The 24,543-nt window shown below is 39.3% G+C and overlaps 1 protein-coding gene across 1 annotated transcript in view; it reads left to right on the top strand.

Annotated features, from left to right (window-relative positions):
* The window catches only part of sema6a (sema domain, transmembrane domain (TM), and cytoplasmic domain, (semaphorin) 6A), a 157,181-nt gene that overhangs the window by 119,547 nt on the left and 13,091 nt on the right, over positions 1-24,543 (top strand). The window contains exons 13-18 of the mRNA XM_044110280.1: positions 3,138-3,311; positions 5,604-5,744; positions 5,857-5,934; positions 12,292-12,350; positions 13,156-13,176; positions 17,016-17,171. Coding sequence (XP_043966215.1) covers positions 3,138-3,311; positions 5,604-5,744; positions 5,857-5,934; positions 12,292-12,350; positions 13,156-13,176; positions 17,016-17,171 — 629 coding nt within the window. The remainder of the gene's footprint in view (positions 1-3,137; positions 3,312-5,603; positions 5,745-5,856; positions 5,935-12,291; positions 12,351-13,155; positions 13,177-17,015; positions 17,172-24,543) is intronic.

Below are 24,543 nucleotides of genomic sequence, written 5' to 3'. Positions count from 1 at the left end.
AATTGTTATAAACCTGAAAATCTGCAAACAGCATTTATAATATCAGCTAAAACATTGCTTGTGTTTCCAAGTCTGTCTGGTATACTAACTAGAATACACTAAATGATAAGGAAACATTTAAACAGCTCTGTCGTGTTGTATGTAGGTGTATGAATGGATGGATCTTTTAAACAGAGGGAAGAGGAACAAACCATGGAAAACTAAATATTCCTTTCAGGCTTTTCCCATACATTCTCATCCAGACCTGAAAAATGTTTAAATGATATTCCAGACTATTCAAAACCACCTAAAACCCCATAAAGATGACAAGTAATGAACAGAATCTCTGTATTTTTATTGTTCTGGTCTAAATAAAAAAAATTACCCCTCATGTAATGTAATGTTTAAAACTCATGCAGACTGTTGGTCTCCAGCAGTTTGCTCTCCAGCCCCAATAAAGGCAGATTTTTCTTCAGGTCCAGCTAAGAGATGATGCCAAGAAAGCACTGGATTTTCAATGCAAGAGGCGGCGCTTTAGTGGTGCACTGACCTCCTTTTAGGTCTGGAACTGGTTAGGTGGAAAAATCCTTATACATTTAAGCTGAACTCAAGCACCTCAACATATTCCTAATGAAAATAATTATATTGTCACATTTCTTCTTCTTACCTACAGCTGCTCTGAAGTTAGCAGATCTGGGCAGATCCATGACATGCCTCAGTGGCGGGACCTTCATTTATCAAGCCACTACCTAAAGATTCCTTGATAAAAGGGTTTTTTTCATATCAGACCTGAGTTGCTGTGTTGCCTCTGTTACAATATAAACAGCTTAGTATGAAAGTACTCGGTTTTTCACCCCAATCAGCAGAACATGTCGATTAACATGCAGGCCAATTGCTGAAAGAATTATTTAAGCTTGAAAAGTATCACAAAGGCATGTGGAGTGGATATAAAACCCCTGTTGGGGTTTTATCGTGGATTACTATTTTGAGTTGAAGTCAACTGGAAATGAAATCAGTAATAGGATTTGATCCTTGTCACACCCCAGAGAGGACACCCGAATATCAAGTACAGGCTTTTTGCTCAATATGAAGATGCTTTTTTTTTTCTTTTTATCTTGAGATTTGCAGTGTTGTGGCAGGGAGCTCAGCTAGCTGGACGCAGTCAATCACTTCAAAGAGGAAGACACGCTGAAAAATTATTCTCACTGTAATTTTTGTTATCTGGATCAAAATTGGAAAGACAGACCTTGCCTTATTCACTGAGATTGTATTATTTTAGTGAGTTAAAACCCTAATTTCATACCCTTTGGAGATCCTGTTATGATTGAATGAATCAAAACCTGTTATTATCTTCATATTTTTGTCTTTGTTGACACTGAACATTTTAGGGGAAACTTTAAGCAAGCAGGTGTAGGTTAGTGCTTTTTCAAGTAAACATTTGCGTACTAGTGCATCACTTTTAACCTGATTTTACACAAGGAACACTCAGTCAACATTAATGACGGCAATAGTGGACTTCCTAGATTTCCGGATAAGCGTTCATTGGTAATCTTTAAATCCAATCTAGTTCTATTAACCCCTAAAGCCTTAATCTGTGTTTTTGAAGCTTCCATCTTGAAACATTCTCCAATCCAGTTAGCAACAACCCTGATTCTGAACAAACGGAACAACCTTAGGCTTTATGGATACAAGATGCCACAAAGAGCCCTGAAATACAGTAAAGCTAAATCACAAAGCTTCCTCCATATCTTAAATCTTGACACTTTAATCAGGCAGGAGTGTAAACCGACACTCAGCTGTGTCAGTTCTTTCTGATTGAAATAGATTTAATCAAATTGAAAAGCCCCAATCTCAGCAGATAATATAGCCGATGTCTTGCTATATTAAAAAACATGTTCCACATGTCTGAAATGTGTGGCATGCAAGACACAAATATAAGAAAATAACCTGGAATTAGCAGAACATCCAGTATTTTAACATCTTTGACGTATTTGTGTCAATTGCAGAGTTGAATGGAACATGTGTGTTGGGAATAAGGTTGTAATCAACTGCATCAGGATGACATATATTACCATGATAACTGTCAGTCAAATTTAAGACTTTATGGCAATTATCATAACTGGTATACAGTCAGCTTTTCTTTCAGTTTCAAGCTTTCAGCATCTCGATGTGAGTGAATCTTCCTCAGTGTAAACTGAGAATTTGCACGACAGTACATAATTTAAGTTATTATTAAATCATCACTTTAATATTTGACAAGCAGCTGTTGGTTATATATGCAATATTAATGGCTTTAAGTTGCAGTAAAATCTGAATGAATGGGTTGAAATCCTACTGCTACCATCAGTGAAACACCATGGTACACAGAAGCAGAAGAACAAACATTTTTTATATTTTGTTTCGGAGATATTACAGCACTTAGTACAATTATAAGTACAATACAATGCAATTATTATTCTAAAACATAAATCATATAATATTACCATCTACACCACAAACAGGAATGAAGGGCAATAAAAACTACATTTATTGCATAACCTTCGAAAACAGCACCTGTTGCTATAACAAATCCAATCCAATAGACCCAAACTCAGATGTAGAGACAGTTAAAATATATAAACCAATGTGCAATTATTCTCCTTTTTGTTAAGGAGAATGTTTATTTGTCCCTGAACTTAAAAACTGAAATTTGACTCAAAACGAAAAGGTATTTTGCAGGAGCTAATTGGTATTGTTTTTGCTTTAGCAGTTTCAAAGGAAGAGGTACAGAGTCAAATAGTCTCAACTTCAGCAATTAGTCAGAAAATAAATGTGTGCTTGTTTCCGGGTGATTCAGACACTTTGATGTCATGTTTTTGTTCTCCCTTTAACCCCCTACAGGCATTATGACAGCCTGATGAATATAAAATAACATTTAATTAACAAGATTACAACCCCCTCCTTCTCTGTTGTCTTTTTTAGACACTTGATATACACAATGAAAAGCCCATTAAGTGATTAACTGATTGGCTCTGCAGTTATTATCTGGACTTCACTTCAAAACATTTACTTGATGTGCGTCACCATTTATTGCTCTTTCAAACATCGTTATATGTGTTTGCAAATTGCACTAATCAGCTGATTGGTTGATTTACTTTACCCTGTAATCCTACTTCCAGGTATCGCCTGACGCGGATCGTGGTGGACAACGAGGCGGGCCCCCACAGGAACCACACGGTTGTATTTCTGGGATCCGAGAAGGGCATCATCCTGAAATTTCTGGCCAAAATGAACAAAGGCTTCCTCAATGACAGCCTGTTCCTTGAGGAGCTCAACGTCTACAACCCGGACAAGTACGTAACTATGTGAACATGTGTGTCCAATAGAGAGAACACATGGCGACAGTTGCCACAAACAAAAGAAGGCCAGTTTTTTTTTCCCTAATCTCTGTATGTGTGTGTTAAGTGATTCAGAAGTGTTTCATTCTGCTGTTCTACCATCGATCAAGTCAGCCAACCCACTAGCTCCACCGCTACTCTCTGGTTCCCCCGACCCAAGCTCTGAAGTGAAGCCAGTCACCCAGATGGCTACTCTATCATTTAAAGGAGTTTTATCAAGTTACACTTTGCCTAACCACAGCTTCTAAATTAAAGACACAGACACTAAAGCTCTGGATAGCATTGGAGTGCGGTTCCCAACCGCATTGGAGCCGAGTTCTTTCCAAAATGCCGGCTGATTAAAGGAAACACACACATACATGCTCAGGCACAGGGCTGCGTTTGTCTTCAGAGCCAGCATCGGATGTCCCACTAATTTATCACATCTTTGTAGGTTTGTGTTGTATAGATGAGCCTTTCTAACCCTAAACTTTGCTCAGAACGGTGAGCAGAGAGCTGTCGTGCAATATAAAAAAAAATAAATCTGATACAGTGCAGTCCTGCCAGTGCAAATATTTGGTTGAGAGATAATGAATGAGAGGGGGGTGGCAGCACGGATAAAGGAGAGAGAAAACAGTCATGAAAACCAAAAACGAGAAACGTAAGGGTTAGAGCATAATAAGCACCAAAGGATAGCTATGGGGCTGTTCGCCGCCGTTGGAAAGTCTTTTTCTGGACCCCGACTGCGATTTCAAAATGGTACAAATTTTCTGTCAGCACAAACAGTGAAGAAGATAGACTCCTTTTGCAAGATGTTCATGGAAAATGCCAGGCATTTTGAAATCATTTCAGTGCATTTAGGTAAAATATTTGTCTAACAGCATCATGAAGATTAAGAAATAGAGCAGGCAAGTCAGTGAAGCAATGGTTAATTAGAAAAACAACATTCTAAGCTTTGAACAGCTCGGTTTAATTTCCTTTTGGAATCAATATAGTGTTTTTGAATTGAACTGAATCGAACTGTGTTGAGTTGAATTCGAACATCTGAAAGAGATCCACAGCTGAGGTGGGAGAGTCTTTTGACTGAATGACTATTAAAGTCACATGAAGAAAGTCATAAGAAATACAGTACAAAGTTTGGTCAAAGGAAAATAAAATAAAACTTTTGGCGCAGAATGAAGTACATACTAAAAACAATTAGGAGTATTAAGAATTGACTTACATAAATTGTTTTCAACGTGTTTGAGCTAAGCTTTCAGTCTGGTGGTGCAAATCTGGAAGACTTTCAGATTTAATTAGAGCGCTATGTGGTACTTCAAATGAGTCAATATGGAAAAGGGATAAATCCACATTTTTAAAACAGTTTCCACCTTTTACTCCACTTCACAGTTCTGCTCCACAAGTCCCAATTAAATACAATAGATTTTGATTTTGTTACAAAGGTTAGTGTTGAAAAAAGGTCAACACTTTTACATTCAGAGTCCATGTGATAAGCTTTATGAAGGAGATGAAGGTCCTTCCCCGTTTCCTTGTCTCTTCCTCTCCCTATTCCAACCAGTTCCCTTCCTTCTCCCTCCTCTCTCCTGTTGGCTGCAGAGCATTCACCGGCTGCTGGCCATCTGGCTTCAGTCGCGTACAGTAAGTGACTTTGCCTCCCTGCCTGGCCAGCTAGATCAGCGCAGGCCCGATTGTTATGCATTACCCAGTGTAGATCGACTCTAAACCCTAATTGCAAGCGATAATGCAGGACCAGAGCTCTGTGAACAGGAGATTAAATCCCAGAAGCGGGATGGCAGGACGGAGGGAAAAACAGGATAGAAGGATGCTCGACACACCCCAGAGGGATTAAAGCGTGCTCCTGCGGGGCTGTGGAGACAAAGTCGGCTAACGGGGGTGGAGGAGTGGTCGTGTGCGGAAGGGATGGATGGGCTTGAGTTACTGTTGGTGGATTTTACACTTAAGTGCTGCTGACTGCTCACAGCGCCCATCTGTCTGTTTATCTGTTGTATCCATATCACCCTTTTTCTTATCTCTCTTTATCTCCCACTCTGCTCCTGACCTCGTGTACACTTGGCTAGCATTATCCGTTTTCTTGCTGAGTCCACAGTTTGTCTGTCTGCTACATCTTAATCTGCGTACTTGAAACTAACTCTTAAATCTCCTCTTAATCTTATTGTGTTGTCCTGATCTTTCTTTGGTCTTTTTCATTGCATTAAAATATAAATCACACACTTAAGTACATTTGACCCTCTGTTTCGGCTTTTGTAGGTGCAGTATAGATGGTGTGGAAGACAAGCGCATCATCGGGATGCAGATAGACAGCAAGAGTAACGCTCTGTGGGTGGCTTTCACCTCCTGTGTGGTCAAAGTGCCGCTGTCTCGCTGTGAAAGGCATGGAAGATGCAAGAAGTATGTGGGAATTCCACCCTTTACATCTGTTTGTTGAAAAAAAAAAAAATGTAAACAATTCCAGTTTGTAAAATACGTGATGTTAATAATGGTTGATGTGACTGTCCTTCAGATCCTGCATAGCCTCCAGGGACCCGTACTGTGGTTGGGTGTCAGAAGGTGCCTGTCGACAGGTGACGACCAACACCAAGTAAGTAAAGAGAGGTGAAATCACATGAAACGTGCAAGAGATTTTGAAAAACACATAAAAATTAGTGGAATTATAAAGGTTAAATAGTTCAAATCACCAGGCCTCAGATCTATAATCCCTTATAGGAACAAGGGATGGACTATTAGATCAATGTCAGTCTGTGAAGAACTGTTATTTGGTAAAATGAGAGTTTTATGGTATTTAAATATCTGATTACGGGAATTACTACAGCAACTAAAATAAGACGCACTCCTTCCACATCATCTCTATTAGACCATAAATGGATGCTTTTCTTTCTTTTTTTTTATTAATTGAGGATACATATTTCAAGTGAATGTAGAACATGTAGAATGTAGCGCTCCAATGGAGAACTGCCTGCAAATTGAAGTTGGACTAAACGTTGTTTGGATCTAAATAATCAAACATTTTGCAACATTATCAACATAATATTTTTTGTATTATTATTATTATTATTATTATCAAAGATGTCCCAATTCATGGGCCAATTTTCTCCTTTATCTAACTGGTGATTGGCAGGTCAAATAATCAGAATCAGCAAGTAGAGCCTCAAGAAAAAAAATCATGAAAAGCATGATTTTTGCTTGTCTAATTATTAGTCAATCAATCAATCAATCAATCTTTATTCCAGACACAAAAGAGGTCCATTCTGCTTTTTAAACACAAATGATTAGAATATAACAAGACAGACAAACATATTAGTCAGTCACTGAGTTAACACACAAATAAATGTTGCTCATTGTTTTTGCCAATCTTGCAGAAAAACACTGTAACTAAACAGGAATGATCACTAAAATTACTTTATATTATTATATGACATATATATATATATATCCTCATTTTTACATGAGATTCCTAATGCAGCTGCACATGTGGGAACCTTTCATAAAATGTGGCTTTTTAGGCACTTTAAGTAAGCTCAGGCCATCATTGTATGCCACATAAATTTGATTGCAGGCTACTTTTTTATATCTTTTTAAATGTCTTTCCTCATATAAACATTCAGCTATTTTCCACCAGAGGATGAAATATGAAACTTTCTGATCAAAATGCATTATTTTTATTTAAATAGTATTTTATCAATATTTATAATCAAATCCAAAAATGCTTATTTCTCAGAATATTATACATTTTTCCATTCTGCTTTTTATAGCTTAATATTGCATATCCAATGCAGGACATGAATATGTCCCAGCTTTCATACCGATTCAAACAAACTAATTGATTTATCAAAAGTATTTTGAATAATTTCTTACTCCTCATTCCACCTGAACAAACATTCACTCATAATCCTTCAGGTACATGGCATCTTTTTTCTGCATTGAAGCAACAACTGAGGCTCATGAGTGTCAGTGCTTTACTCTAAACCAGGGGTGGACACTCCTGGTCCTCGAGGGCCGGTCTCCTGCAACTTTCAGAGTATCTCTACTTCAACACACCTGAGTCAAATAATGAGTTCATTAGCAGAACTCTGGAGAACCTAACTGCACCTGGGAGGTGATTCAGTTGTTGGATTCAGGTGTGTTGAAGCAGGGAGACATCTAAGAGTTGCAGGACACCGGCCCTCCAGGACCAGGATTGCCCACCCCTGCTCTAAACCATCAGTTTCACCTACTCCAGACCTCTGGACTTGGTCAAATTCCACTCTTTTTCGTAAAACTTGCCATTCCTCTGTCAATTTGTCTAATTTTACAGTGTGTAAATGCAGCTGCCTGCAGCGGCAGGGTTGCTGGAAAGATGAATGGATGGAAAGTGTTGTTTGCCCAAAGCCTGGAGTTGGGTACAGTGCTGGGGAAAGTCTGATGGCCGCTGCAGCTATAATTTTGTGGCTGTACTTATGACACAGAAACAGATTATACTTTCTGAATAAACAGCATGAGAAGGTCTGTGGTGGGAAAAAACATTAAACAGATGAAGTCATGAAAAGGGACCGCTGCTCCACTGGCTTTTTGACGATGAATGAGTTTGACTCTTCTCCTTCAGAACTGACTGATTTTGCATGCTAATTTGCCTCATGAACACAGAACACGCATAAACCAACAGTCGCTTCCCATCCGGTCATTATTCCCTGACAATTCTGACAGTTTCCACTGTGCTGCAAGATTCAAATCAGATGCATTAAGAGAGGCATTGATGGTTCATGAGACGATAGAAGACAAAGATTTTAGCAGCAAATTCAGACAAACAAAGCCTTCCCATTTTGTGTTTTTCATAGACAGATGAAATGTTTCATACATTTAAACTATATTTTAAAAATAAATTCAATACTATCTTCGCACTTAAAACAAATCAGTGCCAAATCAGCTGCAGCAGGAAGAAACTGTTGGATCTCACCAATCACTTATTAGCTCTGTTGTGCAAAATCTATGGAACTAATGTTTCGACAGGTAAGCTCCGCCCTTATTTTGACCAATATGCTTCTAACATTGCTCGTTCTAGACTTCCAATGAATAATGCACACCTGTTTCTTGTTGTCTATAATCACTTGTGACTGATGAAGACACACAGTGTCAAAACCTCAGTCTTGTTGACGATTGCAGAATAAAGATAAGAATAATATATAGCGGTTTTTATACTCGTCTAATTCTAAGGTGGTCCTAATGCCAAAAAAACACTAAGAAGGTTTCATTTTTGTGTTTTGTGAATTTCAATTACAATTTTAAAGACTCCTTATTTAATGTAAAATCATCCATTTTCAGACTGAGAGCTTGTTGCACTCTTGCTTCATATAGCAGAATATCTAAAAGTGAGAGATAAATAGTGTTTATCCTGGTGATGTCTGTTGTTAAAACGGTCTGATTTATATTCTCTTGCAAATAACTTGTCTTACCTGCTTATGTCCATTCCTGCCTGTGTATCTATTTTTATCCCTCTATTTTCCTCCAACACACTCTTCCTCTCTTGCAACCCTCCCCTCCTTTACTCCTTCCATCTGGCCCCAATGGTAGCATGCCAGCTTTCCCATGTGTAGTTATGCCTCTCATACCTACTGCCTGCAAACAGCTTGTGCTCAAGTCTTTTGCAATATGGTCCCTAGTCAGCCCCTTTTTTCATGCATATAATTGCACCTCATTCTGAATGGTTGGTGTTTTGTGAAAAAGCTGCACGGTTGTGTTGCTGCAATCAGCCTATCATATGAACAGACGCAGATATTATGGGCCCATATGCTGGTTTGAGAGCCAATGAAGTGAAAGCTATAAATTAAAAAGGTAAATGTCAGCTATATGGTACCAATCTGCATACTTGCATCATACTGTACGTACAGTAATTTCCCTGCTTTTCACTTCACCTCTGATATGAATAATTTATGCCATTATGCCTGACCCACATTTCAGCAAACAAGTCCCCTCCATACAACCTCTCATCTAGTATAATAATCATATCTGATGCTAGGTGATAAATAATAAACACCATTCCTGGTTCCCTCCAGATTTGTAGAGCGCATCTCCAGTCTGATTTAAATATGTATTACACCGTACTGTTGCAGTGGGCTCTTAACCCTGAACGGACCGCCTGCACTGTTGCATTCAGACACACTGGATTTCATTAGCTGTAATGCAGCCACTACGAGGATGACCTCCTTAACTGAGGGATCATATTGAGGTTCATTCACTCTATGTGCCAAGCAAACCCCAGACGCCACATCTGTAAACTCAATTCATCTCAAATCAAGTTGGATTCAAACCATGTAAGCTTCATCTCACCACAGTTGATAACGTTAAAATCAGCCTATATGGGGAACCATGACAACAAGGCTTTTGGAAATACACAGCATTTCAAGGCACAGAGATAAAATGCCTATGATGAGCATTTGTCAGATATCAGGAGTGTTTTGACTATCTGTGCTGTTAGTTTTATCACTCTCTCTGCTTTGTGCCTGAGGACAATAAGAAAATCAGATCAACAGATCAACTGATGTTTCAGCTATGAAGACAGGATGCTACTCTTATTGTTGAGTTCTGGATTTTAAAAGGACTTTGTTTATTAAGAAATCATATTTACTGCAAAATTGTAAATTGGAAAGGACTTATACATGGTTTTAAATTTGAGTTGTTTGCATGTATGTCTCTCCATCCTTTATGCTGATACCTTTAAATAAAATCCAGTGCAGCCACATGTTTTTGGGAGTCACCTAATAATAGGTCAACTTTGTGAAATAAAACTGCATTTGAAAAGGTCTCAGAGGTTTTTTTTAAACATTGGTGAACAAAGACCATCATGAGGACTAAAGAGCACAGCAAACATGTTAGAGAGGAAGTGGAGGAGATGTTTTATAGGTTATAAAACAAAATCCAAGGTATGAAGGGCTACAGCAGAATGATTTAGTTTAAAGCAAATTAATATTGTGAGAATGACCCAGTGAAAGTCAAGGCAATCGCATTAATTGCATCAAAAGCTGCTTCCCCAGAATTGACCCAAGGGATCTGAATATACGTAAAATTTTTCAGATTTCTTTTCTAAAAGCAGAATAGTTTTTCCAATTTTTTGTTGACATTTTTGTGATGCTTTAGCATTCAAGGCCTTTGCAGGGTGGGCTATTACTGTCAGTCTCAGTATTTACGTGAATACCAGAAGATGTTATTCTTCTTGTAAAGTTTCAGTGTTGTGGCTTCAGATTTCTTTAAAGTGATGGAAAGCTCTGCTTGTCTTACAAAAATCACCTGAGCTTGTGAGGTCTACATTTTTCCACACAAGGGAAGGGGGACGGTGTTTTGGAAAATAATCTCCTTTATGCTATGATTGTGACCAGTGGAGGGTGGGGTAGATGAGAGACTGATGGACGGACAGAGAAGGAGGAGTACAGAGGAAGGAATCGAGGTGGGTCCGTGAAAAACTGTCATGCGTGACCGTGATCCTGGTCGACAGTTGGTTCGCTCTGTTTCACCGATCTCCTTACAGCTTGCTTGGTGGTCTTTCATGGATAAAACATGTCTCGGTGCAGACTGCATCAGAAAATAACATATTCCAATCTCAATCTCTCTTACTCTGTCATATGATGGCCCTCAAGCTCGGTTACCCCCCACTGCTCTCCTCTCAGCCCATGTGATTGTACTACACACTCACATTACTTCTCAAGCTAGATAAAGTCAGATGGAGCATAGATGGGTGAAGATTGCACAATGTGAAGCACTCATGAACATAAATTGGGAAATTGGCTTTTTTTTTCTTCTTGCAAGGAGTTACATGTGAAAATTGATCATGCTCTCATGTTTATAGATTGGATAGGAAGCTAAAAGCAACAGAACATTCACCCACCGGCTCTTTCATTTATAAGTAATGTATTGTTGTAATCTAAAATAAATGAGAGTTTTTACTCTTTTTGACTTGATAAAAGTGCCAAAGGAAAGTTAATGAGCTTTCAGCAAGCCCTTAATGCTAAGCTAAGCTGATGATAGTGGTATATTCCGTCAGTAATGTGCCATAATAAGATCATATAGCACTACATTAAATGTTGGCTGTTTATTTTAACATTATGTCCTGTTGTGTGGTCAGAGTGTGAAAACTGAACGTAGGTAGTGGTAATTACTTAGCATAAGTAAACAATAAGCAATAATATCTGCCAAAGTTTGGTTAAAACTGCCTTCTGACTAAACAGCATAAATGCAGCTTCTGGGTCAAAGAAATAACCTTGTTGTAGTGCATCATGAAGTAGAATCCCTACTTGTTTTCCAACTTGCCGCTGAAACACTTATTTCAGGCATTTCTCAGATTGTAGCTTACAAATGGTAAATGATCTGTAATTGTAACACTTTATTAAGTCCAAAGGACCCGAAGATATTTACACATCCATTTATATGCTGATGGTGGTAAGCTACGGTGTAGCCACAGCTGTCCTGGGGTAGTCTGACAGAAGCAAGGTACCACCGGAGCCTCTGACCACTGATTGAAGTAGAAGTCCAAACCGGGAACCCACCGGTAACGGGACAAACTCCTACCACCGTTGCCTGTACATAACTTCAATTTAAATGGAATGTGCTGTAAGTTGCTGTGTGTTATCTCCTCTTCTGCCATAAAAACACAACCTTACAAAATGTTAGTCATTTTACAAGCCCAACAACATAAATCATAGAGAAAGACTATTTTCAACACTCCAAGCAACAGCTCTTGTTCTAGATATTTACTTCACTGTCTGGCGTCTGCATTACCACTGATTCAGGTCTCCAGGGTGCCTGCCAGGTGTTCTTTGCTTCCAGCACAGCATAGGACTTTCTGCATCCTACGCTGTGTTTCCAGCTTATGCTATCTGTGGTGTGTTTCTGTGTTAGCTTTGCCATAGCTTTGTTGGGAGTGGCATGCCCCGTTTTCCGCCACTGACCATTATGTCTCTGTTCCCTGCAGATCAGCCTTCGAGCAGGACGTGGAGCATGGTAACACAGATGGCCTGGGAGACTGCCAAAGTAAGCAAGCCCTCTTCGCTCTTATCTTTCCTCCTCTTTTCCATACCTCCCTCACCACCTCTAACTCTGCTCACCTCTCAGCCCGTCGATTCCTTCTTTGCTACCGTCAATTTTTTCTTCTCCCGTCTGTTCTGGCCCTACAATTCCCTCTTTCAAGCTTCTTCCATCCATCTGTCCCTTTCAGCTCTTGTCCTCTTGTGTCCTTTCCCCGCTGTTTCTCCCGTCCCTGGTCAATAGAGCCCTGTGTCCCATTGGGCAAACACTGAGTTTCTTTTTGAGAATTTCCTCAAGGAACACAAACAATTCAGCAGCACACTGAGTTTGTAGATGTGAAAAGTCACAGGAACTGTTATATTGAAAGTAAAAAAACAAGACTGTTCAAAACCAACCTCTATTCTTAAAAGGTGGGCTTTTATTTTTCACACTTTGAGACAATATATTTGTTGTTTTCAGGACCAAATGCACTCTGTTAGCACTTGCAAACATGGTTCCCCCCGTTGATAATCTCCTGAAACTTTAAAACATGTTTGATATCGAATCAAATAAGTAAATAACTCTAGAAAGGCTGTAATTTACTCCTTCACTTCCATTTGTGTATTTATGAGCTAACCTAGAGCATTATACCTTCATAAGCTGTAGAACCCTGAAAAATTCCCTTTGATTGGACGAAAAGAGAATATTGAGCTGCCAGCCAACTCTGAATTACTTTAAAAGTCATGGTTTTCCATCGTGTTAAAGCATATAAGTTCCTTTTTATTGCCCACAATGACAGGTTTTCTTTCATTTTTCTTCTTTTTCTCTGCAGATACATTTGTGGCACTGAATGGTAAGTGTTCCTCATCCACCTCACAGCAATCAAACTCAAAAAGGATGGAGTTTGAAGCTCCATTTTTTTTCCCCTCCTAAATCTTTAACTTCAGCCACACCTCTTCATCAGCTCAGTCAGTCTTGCCCTCTCAAGTAAATGAAAAACTCCTCCCACATGTGTAAAAACACATTATTAATGATTCCAGGTTTTAACCAAATTGATTTCATCCCTTTCTTTTTGATAGACATCCCTTCCGGTTATGAAGGTAATAGAAAGTCAGTCACTTTCTTGATGTTATGTAGTTCCTTTCGGTGTTTAAAGGTGGAAGAGATCAAAATCTTTCACCTTTGATACTGATTCCTTTAGTTTATTAGACATTTTTCTCCCTCACTCTTTGTTTAGTGGCTCCATCTTTCTCCTTCGCCTGTGCTGCAGCATTGATTAGCTACGACCTTTGCTTTGTTAATTGGATGGATCTGGTTGTCAGTGGTTTAAGGCTTTGATAGTGAGGAAGTTCTTCACTATGTGCATTAGACGGGTGTCAAAAGAGAGCGAGATGTTAACCTGGCCAGTTGAAAGTGTGTTTATGCACATCAAATATCATCACACAGCTTTATTCATATGTATGCTTTTCTTATCCACTGCCGTCTATCAGGGTTCCTTCAGCGTTGTCTTCAGACATTCATCTATTCATTTATTCACCCATCCATCAAACAGTTATACATCTGGTTATCCATAAATACATCTATCACCTTCGCAGGAAGTATTTAGTAGTGAACTTTGGTATTTTCACTTTTGTATCTACAGGATGAAAAATGAGAAAGTCATCTGCAATTTGGGCTTTAAAAATGTGTGGGACCCTGAAATCAGAATCATCCCTGAGTAGCTGATACTTGAAGCAAAGCCACTCATCTACATGTAAACTTACAAAGATATTTTTTATCTAATCACAGGACAAATTAGCTCTTTTTAGTGAATCCCTCTCAGCTCCATCTCGCTCTCTCTCAAACACACCCATACACACAGAGTGCCTCGCAGCTGCCAGATCAAAACGGTCAGATCCATGCAGAATGACGAGAATAGATATTTTGAAGTCTCTCCAGCAAGCCCTCTCACTCACCCCCCTGTGGCTGTACTCCCACTGCGATTCTCCCTTCTTTTTGGAGATCCAGGGTCATCCAAAAAGCATCTGTGTTGGTGTGTTCCCCCTCCTCGTGTGCAATATGCTTAGAGATGTGTGTTTTGAGGCACAGACAAAAACTCACACCCAGTTTACTGCATCCAGACTCGGTCCCAGCCAGTTCCCGAAACCCTCTATCTGTCTGTTGGCGGTTGATATGGATTTTCGGATAAATTATTGCACCCTCTAAAACCTCATCTTTTTTACTACAGACGAGACACCCTTGCCTCTCTTTAATCTGTAGAAAGAGAGGGATGTGCATCCGTTGGCAGTTTTTTCCCCCTCCTGATCTCGGAAGAAGTGCAGAGTCTCTGGGCTCCCTGTATGTGTGTCATCTGCCTGAATTGCACTTCCCCTGTTGGTGGGGGTATGAATTATAAAATAGGCCTGTCACACTAATCTCTCAGCCTTGGGCCAATAGTTAAATAAATCATTTTAATGATTGCCACGCCACACAGAAGAGGAGGAGGCCTTGAGTGGCGTTCTGCGAGGGGGGTCTGTTGTGAGCAGTCTCCTGGCGTCGCCTCCCCGTCTTCAAACACAAGCGTAAACACATATTGAACGTGCACATCCTCAAACAAATACACACTCCCATGCTGTCACCTCCTCCATGGAGAGGGCTTGTCAAAAGCAGTAACTGGGGGAAGAGATCTGCAGAGCTGATGTAGATAAAAGCGTTGTCGCTCTTAATCGAGAGCTCTGTTTTTTTTTTTCTCTCTCTCTTTGCCGTGTGGCTTAAATACATCATGGTATATCCCGTTTATAGGGGCAAAATTGCGTAGGGAGGCTTAACTGTTAGCATGTGGGATGGTAATGTGATTGTCACGGTTCGAAAATACAGTCAAACAAAGCTTATGCATAAATTCTGCTCATGAAGAACAATGAGAAGCATAAGAAAGGGGGGTGGAGGAAAACTGTCGGTGTAAGCAATGTCTGAATGTAAACAGGAGAGAGATACGCATGATCCATCACCCACAGAAGAGCTCACAGTGCCTTGGAAAGGGGTTCACATCCACATCTCACATTTCTATTTCACTGAGATTTGTTGGGATGGACAACCATGCAGAGTAGGGTGGAAGGAAAATGATTGATGGTTTTCAAACTTTTTGACAAAGTAAAATCTGAAATGTGGAGTGCATTTGTATTCACCTCCTCTGATTCAGTGCTTTATGAAAACACCATTCATTACAAATATATTTACACTGACAGATGAACATGTTCACCCAATCTTATTAGTAAAATAGCTCAAGTTCAGGCAGTTTGGATGAACCCGTGAGCAGCAGTTTAAGCTTTGTGACATATTTTCAGTTTACTTTTGGCTTATGCCTTGATTAGGCCATTCTAACACACCAACATGCTTCAATCTAAAATAGGGTTGTCCAAGTTTGGTCATCAAGGCCCAGTGTCCAGCAAACGATTGGTTTATTATCTGGATCCTTTTCTTTTCTGATGGTCATCTAGAGATTTTAATCAGTTGAACTAGGGAGACTTCAAGACATACCAAGTTTTCTTCCAGTATTAATCTTCATTTAGCTCCATCTATTTTCCCGTCAACTCTGAATATATCACTTCTGTACTCAAGAAAAGCATCCCCATGTCAGGATGCCATGTTTCATCAGAAGGTGATTGATTGTTCAGGAGGAGGTGCAAGGTTAATTTTCCAGCTTTCATGGGCCAATATGGGTAAATTTTGACAATTGACATTACTGTCAGGTCTCCTGTTTTGCCCGGAAATTACCCATCTTTCCCTCCTTCCTCTCATATTAGTATTTTCCTGTAAATTTCCCATATAATTACACACCATCCTCTGCTCCTACTGTAGCACTGGCTCGAGAATTTCCTATAATTTTTAAATCTAAAACCTGACAGATATGAATTGATTGCACTTGAATTTCAGGGAGCTGATTATAAATGTGGACCGCCCTTTATAGATTTCTATTTTTAGTTGAAGACAATGTATTATTCCCAATTTTAATGTATTTTGTGTTGATTTAGCACATAAAATCCAGACACATAGGAAAAATATCACTTTAAGAGGTGTGATTGCTTTCACAAAGTTACTCTGCAAGTTCAAGAAGTTTACTCCAAGTTCCAGATACGTTTTGTAGCTCTGCACATTTAACTTTACAGCTACAAAACTGATCAAAACCTTGAAATGAACAAAAGTATACAAAAAAACAGCAGGGAGAAAATGTTCTGAGTTAAAAGCTCCTTTGTAGTTAAAGAGCAGTTACAGGCAGAATCCTCAACAGGACCAGTCAGGAGAAAGTTTCTCTTTTGTCCTACTTATGAAAGCAGGGCACCCTGTGGTTACAGTGGAGAAATTATCCTCTGACAGACCCAGCAGAGATCTGACATGTCAATCAGAACAGGACAGGGGGGAGAATGAGGAAGATAGAGATGCAGGGAAATGACAGGAAGAGGAAATGTGTCAAACCTTAGAAACACACATGTAATTGGTAATGAGCTGCAGAAGGTCACGAGGGAAACACCTTGTTAACCCTCAAACAGCCCAGCAGCTGTCTGAGTGTGTGTTTATGCATGTGAGGAGTGAATGCGTGTGTATATATGTGTGTGTGTGTGTCTGTGAGCAGTCTAGCTGGTCTGTCTGTGCCTGTGCACTGGAGGTTGGTCCTGTTTGCTCTGAGCAGAAGTTAACCTGTGATGTGTTCGACAGGCCGCCATCACCATCACCACACCCTTTCACTTCCCACCTCGGCCCTCCCCGAGGCAGCCGAGGGGCCCCTGGGGCGGAAGGAGCCCCCTATGAGTTCAGACAAAGGGGAGGACCCTTATATGGCGGTGCCCTCTCAGACTCAACCTGAAGCCACTGGTAAGCCTTGGAACGTAACAGAAATCAGTCAGTTTGGTCCATTGTCGCCTGTGGCAACAGGCTAATGAGGGGGAAGGGTAGGGATGTAAAGTGGAAGGGGGTAGGGGAGGTTTATGTAATTGAGATTTACGGCTGCCTTGCTGCTTCCAGCTGACGCGGTGTGTAGATGGTGGATGGTTTTCTCTCTAGGGGACAAATTGCCTCATGCTGTGCACGAAAAACCTGCTGCAGAAAAGTAGCAAACAGGCGAGATGACACACGTTCACCCGTGTGCACCTACACACTCAGCGCTCATTAGGATGCACACTCAAATACACACGCGCACACACACACACCCCTGCACACGCAGAGTAGTGTGGATTTATTATCTGTGGACTGTAATGTCCCATAGGAGATGTAATATCCAGACCATTACACTCTGAAAAGGAAAATGGCGATGTATTTATTTCTTCGAGAAGATGGCCCGGTCGCCGGCTGTGCCATCCTTCGCGACACAGTGACATGACATTGAACGTCCTTTTTTCTCCTGTGTTAACAACCTGCCTAATGCTGTGCCGCCTCAAGGGCAGCTCGCCGGATAAATGAGTCACAGAGAAAAGGATAGAGGAGGAGGAGACTAGGGACCAGTCGAAGGAGGGAATTTAAAGGTCTCTGGAGAGCCGCCAGTTCATTATGACAGGACAGACCGACGTATAACATAGCCTATTAAAGCAACGCGTCACTTGTTCATGGTTCTGCAATTAGAACCAGCTTCAACATTGTTAAAAATATAGGCTATAAAAATTAATTGATAATAAAATAATAGAGTCCTTTGCCAACTTATTCAAACCTTCTGAACATTTTCACAGACAAGAGTCAATGTATTTTTTATGGATTTTATGTGATTAACCAACATAAGTCAAAGGACATTACAGTTAAATGGAGGAAAAAAAAATATATAGAAACTACACTATGCAATTGTTTTTAGCCCTTTACTTTGAAAGCACTTTTATTTATTGGTTGAATAAAAGTGCAATTATCTCAAGAAATCATTTAAATAGAAAATAAGAGCCCAGCTGTGTATAATTTAATATCAGTATGAGTGCAGCTGTCCTGTGAACAAACAGCAATCAATATATGATGGTGCAGATCAGCTCAGGGTTTGGTTATTAAAATATTTACTAAGTAAATTCAGTAACTTATCAATACATGACAATAAACTGACAGGCGGGGCAGGGACAGCGTCGATCAAAGAAGCAGCGTAGAAACCTGTAGGAGGAGCTAAACACATCCACAGCTCAGGTTGAGGACTCTCTAAAGAGCAACTTTTAGTTAGTTATTCATAATTCTATCACAGCAAAATTAAACTCTTGAAGGAAAGACATAAGAAGTGATGAAGGTTAAACCAAACATGTGGATAAAGGACAAGACCAAACTGAATTTAACTGGCTTGTATGGAAAATGTCGTATCTGGTAGGAACTTAGCTGTGGTGAAGCATGATAGTGGAGGAATCATGCTGTGGAGATTTGGTCAGGGAATTTGGTCAGAGTTTGTTTTTTTTCTTATTCTGAAAACTACTCCACGTTTTTTCAACTTCACCAAAATGTACTGATTAGCATTGATACATTGTACAAACTCCTTCCAAATCCGGACAAAATCTGAAAACTTTAAACTTTAATTAATAGATGATGTTATTTATTAGAGGCGGATTCTTCAATAGTGAAAATGCTGTAAGTGTAAAAACAGGCATAGCAATAAGAAAGCAGCTGTTGAGCTCAGACTGGAAGCTTTCATTTCACACAGAGATTTGTGCCGTCTTCAGCCTCCTGGGGAGCGGATACAACCTGAGCGAGAACACAGGAAGCCATTTCATTCGCAAGCTTGTAAGAGTCTTTGAAGAATTCAACTGTTGACAAGCAGGACTGATAGGCTGATTGTTCCTGTGTGGAGAAAAATACCCTCAACGAGTACAAAAAGTATTTGGCGATGCGAATCAGATGTGAGGTTTCTCTACATGAGGGCCATAATCTGGGACTAGAGAGAAATCACACCATCTCCAAGTTATAAAGCGATATTTTGGTTCTGCGATAGAAATTTCTGCTTTTCCTCTCTATGGAGGAAACACAGCAGAGGCAGCTGGAAGCAGCAAAGGCACCAGCAGGCAGATCCAAGTACAATGGTGGCAGAGACTTCAGACAGCATGCCTACAGCCAGCTTCACAACATGCTGCCGTGCCTCCAGTTGCCTTTACCTGAGCAGATGCAGAATTACTTGGATCCACAAAAGCTAAAATCCATTTTATACCCAAATTACCTGAAAGGGTTTAGATTCATTTCAGGGGGGAACGTTGGAGTTTTACGCTCAGGTAACGGCAACATGGCTTCATATGTCAAAACAATGCTTTCTGCTGATTTTTCTGTATGATCATTGTTATTATTATTATTATCTTTTATTTTTATGGGACACCTTTGCAGCTTGTTTCACCATTTATTGGTTCAATTTCAGCTCTGCAGACTTTTCTTTTTCCTTTTTCTCTAAAAGTCAGCTTTGATGAGATTTGCCTTTTATTTTTCTTTATGTGAGCAGTTCTTGATGTTTTTGCATGGCTTGGTTTGAGACTACCTCTTTTTTGCTATTTATGTATTCGCTTTTTTTTTTCCACTGTGTTGATTGCTTTGATGGTATTAAGCACAGTTTTGCCTCCATACAGCTTAACGCTCTTTCAGCATGGCAAATTGAGCACCACAGCCAACAGTACTCATTTCCCGCTCCACCCATCCAGCCTCCTCTTCCTTCCTGACGTTTTTAAGCATCGCTGGCTTCAGGTGTCAACTGTACTGTGAACACGCAAAAGTAGAAAATGGTATATACACATGAGAAATGATTATAGAGTCTGAAACCAAGCAAATAAGTCATTTTATCTACATTTTAATGACTTAGATAAATTTATGCAGCAGAAATGAGGAATCAACATTCAGCAGCACCATCAATCTGGAGTTTATGCTTCAGCTAAAATATATTATCTCGTATCCAAAGTCATTTGCAAGCTTGTTTATGATGTAAAAGAAATTAAAATTACCCCTTAAATTTTTCATTTGCAGCTGAGACAGAAATCTTATCAGCTAATGAATATTACAGAGCTGCCAATATGTATTAGTCCAACACCACCGGAGTAATTAGTAATGCTGCAAAGTGATGATTCACAGACAAATTATATTCAACACCCAGCAGCACCATTATTTGGCATTCCAGCGGGGCCACTGCAGTAGCAGTGTTGTTGCTCGTGTTTCACAGTACATTTGAGCTTTGTGTGCGTCTGTCCAGGCCTCATCCCTCTCTGCTAAGATTCTGTGAAAAAGTATGTACCACCTAACAGATTTCTTCTGTTTTTTTCTTTTTTATCACATGTACGTTTCAGATCATCGAAGAGATTTTGACAAAGAAAATGCATTTTTCAAATGTTGATTTCATCTTTTAGGGAAATAAATCTATCCAAGCCAACCTCTGGCTTTGTCAGGAGTTATGTTGATTAATTTTACTAGCTACATCCAGGCCTAACGACTGCCTGAAGTTGAAAACTCTTAAATTGTTGGTTTGGAAGGTTTTTATCTTTAAAAAGCTAAATTATAATTTGAAATCTGCATTTTGTATTTAATCAGTTTATCCAAGTCTGATATTGTTTATGATCTGAAACATATAAGTGGAATACAAAAGGGAACAAAAAGACATCTGCAAGGTGGCAAATACTTCTCATGGGATTGTACATGTTATTCTGTAGCACACATCTTGCCTTTCCTTCCATCACCTCCCCCAAAAGCCACCAGCAGCCTATTCCTCCTTCCACCATCTGCTGCCATTGTGATCAGTCTCCCTTCCACAGGACCTCTGATCTGACTAGGCTGGCATGTTCCAAGGCTATACCTTACCTGGTGCAAATTAATTCCCAAACCAACTTTACAGAGCCTCTTTGCCCTGTCCCTGTCTTTCTCCTCCATCTTGGCACCTTCTCGACTGTTTTTCCCATTGCAGTCTGTCTCTTCGGCAGCTGATGTCATATCAGTTCTCCTATCTGCAGGAAGGAATCCATTCCCTGCCTCTCCTTAGCTCCATTTCCTCTCAGATACCTGTCGCCTCTTCTCTGTCGAGCCTGGCTCTTCTCTTCCTCCCCCTCTGTTACATCCACCCTTTCCCCCACCCCCAACCTCGACCTGTAACCACTGCTGTGTTGCTCCAATTTATGGGTTCATTATTGGTGAGGTGGAAGGAAAGTAGGGGGATGGAAAGAGTCTTCAAAGAAAGAGACTTTGGGGATGAACGAATGGAGGGTCAGGTGATGAAGATTTATTAAAGAGAATAGAACAATAATGTTGCACTGAAGGTTATGTGGAGGATAAGGGGAAGAGATACAAGGAGACGAAATAGAGTAGATGAGAATCTGAGGTGATATAAAATCTGCTGAGATATTTACAGCTGCAGAGTGGAAGATAGCTTTTCTCCTTTTGTTTCTGTAGTGACAGAGAATTTGAGTCAGCCTGGCTACCTTTACTTAAATATTAAGTAATGACATAGAATAAACAATGTACTCCTCAAAACCATCTTTTTTGAAGTAGGAATGCATGCTATTGGATTTTTGGAAAACATCCGATATGCCGATACACTATATATATATATATATATATATATATATATATATATATATATATATATATATACATACATACATACTCAACATATTGAGTTTTAGTATATTGATACCAAAAGTGATATTTTTTCTATACCTACTTACTGAAACTATATGACTTTCTCTACTGTGGAATTAAAATACTGCATTTTCTTTGTCAATTTAGCCTGCTACCAAAAGCAAAGACTAAAAGGGAGGCTGAAAATGATGCAACTCTTTCATCTTATGTTTAATGTGAAATATATTTATGACATATGTTCTCAAACAGTGCAAATTTGTAAATCTTCACAGAACTAAACTCAATCTGATCACCAGCAACAAGTGAAAAGCACATCAGTCACGCATTAATACTTAACAGTTGTTTATGACTCTGTGCTACAGGCATTATTGTTGCTGGTTTGTCATATAAAAACATCTTTTATATTGGTGAATTATTTTGATGGAATGGTTGATGTCCGATAAAATTTTACACTTAATATCAACTGATATTATTGTGCATCCCTCCTTTGAAGGGAAGGCCATACAAACTGGATTACTGTTATCAGTTCAAAGTTAATTCATTGTGGTGGTTATGAATTAGTTAATGTCTAAATTATGGTAATTAAAGAAAGGAAGATTTTAGTGATATTTGCCTTAAGTAATGTTATGCTGAAAATTATTCATACCCCTGAATATTTGAAATGATTTTCATTCTACTAAGCTATTTGTTTCTGATAGCATGTGAGACAAGCATATCTTAAAATATAGGTTTATGTAGACAATATAAGATCTTGGACAGTATCTGTTTCCATTTATATTCTGCAAATATAATCAGAAAAGACTCCGGCTTTTATTTGGTAAAAAGCACGATGTTTTTGATCAGATGCGCTTATCAAGCGTTAATGTAATTTATGATTTCCCTCCATGCTTGTATTTCACAGTAATATGACCTGTCAACTGACAGCTGCTCTGCAAGGGCTATTTTCAGCTGCAGGTATCTCTCTGACACCTGTGTGCCAATGTGAGGCTGCAATGATAGAACGGGACTGTGACCTCGTGTAGACGGCGATGGACCACTTTTTTTTCCCCCTTTCTTGTCAATGTGTCTCCGATTTCTCTTCATCTCTCACTCTGTGGGAAACAGAATTTGAAAGAATACTTCCCCACTGTCATTTAGGATGCAATGTGAATATATAATGTTACATGTTCAAGTTGGTAAAGGAACACTACAGCAAAGAAATCAAAATCTAATTTTATTTTCCAACTGATGTAAAAGTCTATGCTTTAATTTCTTGTTCAACTGCTTGCTAGCACAAATAGTGAATCAGCCAATCACATGGCTGCAAGCCAATGCATTTGGATTTAGCTGTGGAGCTCAGGTTTAGCCTGTGTGGCACCACACAAAATTTACTATTTTCAGAGGTACAGAAAATGGTAGCAAAAACAGAAAATACCTTGCTAGATAGTGTCAGTTTTTCTGCGATATTGTGCCTGGTGGGTTATGTCCCACTAACTGAATGATTGGATTTACTCTAAAACTGTATAAAAAGTCATGGTGGGATTTAGGTTAAAGATTGGTGTAATGTCCCTTTAAGAAAGAAAAAAAAATACAATTCAGTGTTTCAAAGAAACAAGAATGAGTAAAAAGATCCAACTGTAAAACGAAAATCCCTTCTAGTCTAAAGCAGTCGTCGTTGTGCTACTTGAGCTTTATTTTGCGTCTCCTTTCAGCTAAAGCGTGTTCAGGCTTTTGTGCAGCCGAGAAATTATTTGCAGCTCATTTTGAGTCATTATAAAGACAATGGGCCGTATGTTTTTTTTTACCGCGGCATTTACGCACTTCCTTGACTGACATCAGCCCACAAGCCATAATTTCCTCGGCTGATTAGCTCATTGTTCTTTAAGGCCGCCTCTGTTTTCTACACACACTTACAGCATTCATGTTTTGGTTGCACCAGAAGAGCTTTAGCCTTTGTTGGACGCTACAAAGAAAGCAAAAAAGAAAAGACAAAAGAAAAGAAAAATCAGTCAAACCATGACTGCTCATTCTTTTGACCTCACAAATTTCTCATCCACATTAAGATGTCAGTGTTTGTTTTACGTAACACTTGTATTAATTATATTTATCAGAGCGTACCACTCAATAAAATACAAGCTCAATGTTTGTTCTCTGGTGGTTTTCTTCCTGTTTATTAAAGTATTTATTTGTAATTATGGCATAATAAAATAGACTTAAGCAGGTCAACATCAGGAATCAATGTTAATTGCTTCCCCACCTATTTCTTTATCGTTTCAATAGTTTGAGTAAAACTCTTTCTGCCAACTCCGTATTCAATATGCCAATATGTGATATTCCTGCACTCTTGCAATAATTAGCTCTATAATTTTATTTACTTATGCCATCCTAAGCCATGTATTGTAAAACTCAGTCCTTAATCTTTAGTATTGTCAGTTTAGGAAATCAAACAGCAGTTTATGATTGCTCCCATGGATATTTGAATTACCCCGATGTACTGTGGCTATTAAATATTACAGTCTGCATGCAGGAAATTGGCTACAAGGTTAGTACATCACTTTTAATACCTGAGGTGCAGAATGATATAATTAGAGATTTAATTATATCTTGATGAGCTAATCAGTATGCCATGCTGCAACTCTGAATTGTCTGATGAAGGCTTTAGTATTGAATAATACCATTAATGCAAGTGCCTCTTGAACACAAACATACACAA

Source organism: Gambusia affinis, linkage group LG03 (assembly GCF_019740435.1).
Source record: "Gambusia affinis linkage group LG03, SWU_Gaff_1.0, whole genome shotgun sequence".
NCBI lineage: Eukaryota > Metazoa > Chordata > Actinopteri > Cyprinodontiformes > Poeciliidae > Gambusia > Gambusia affinis.
Note: the sequence above shows the minus strand (reverse complement) of the source record. Positions and strands in the feature narration are given on the sequence as shown.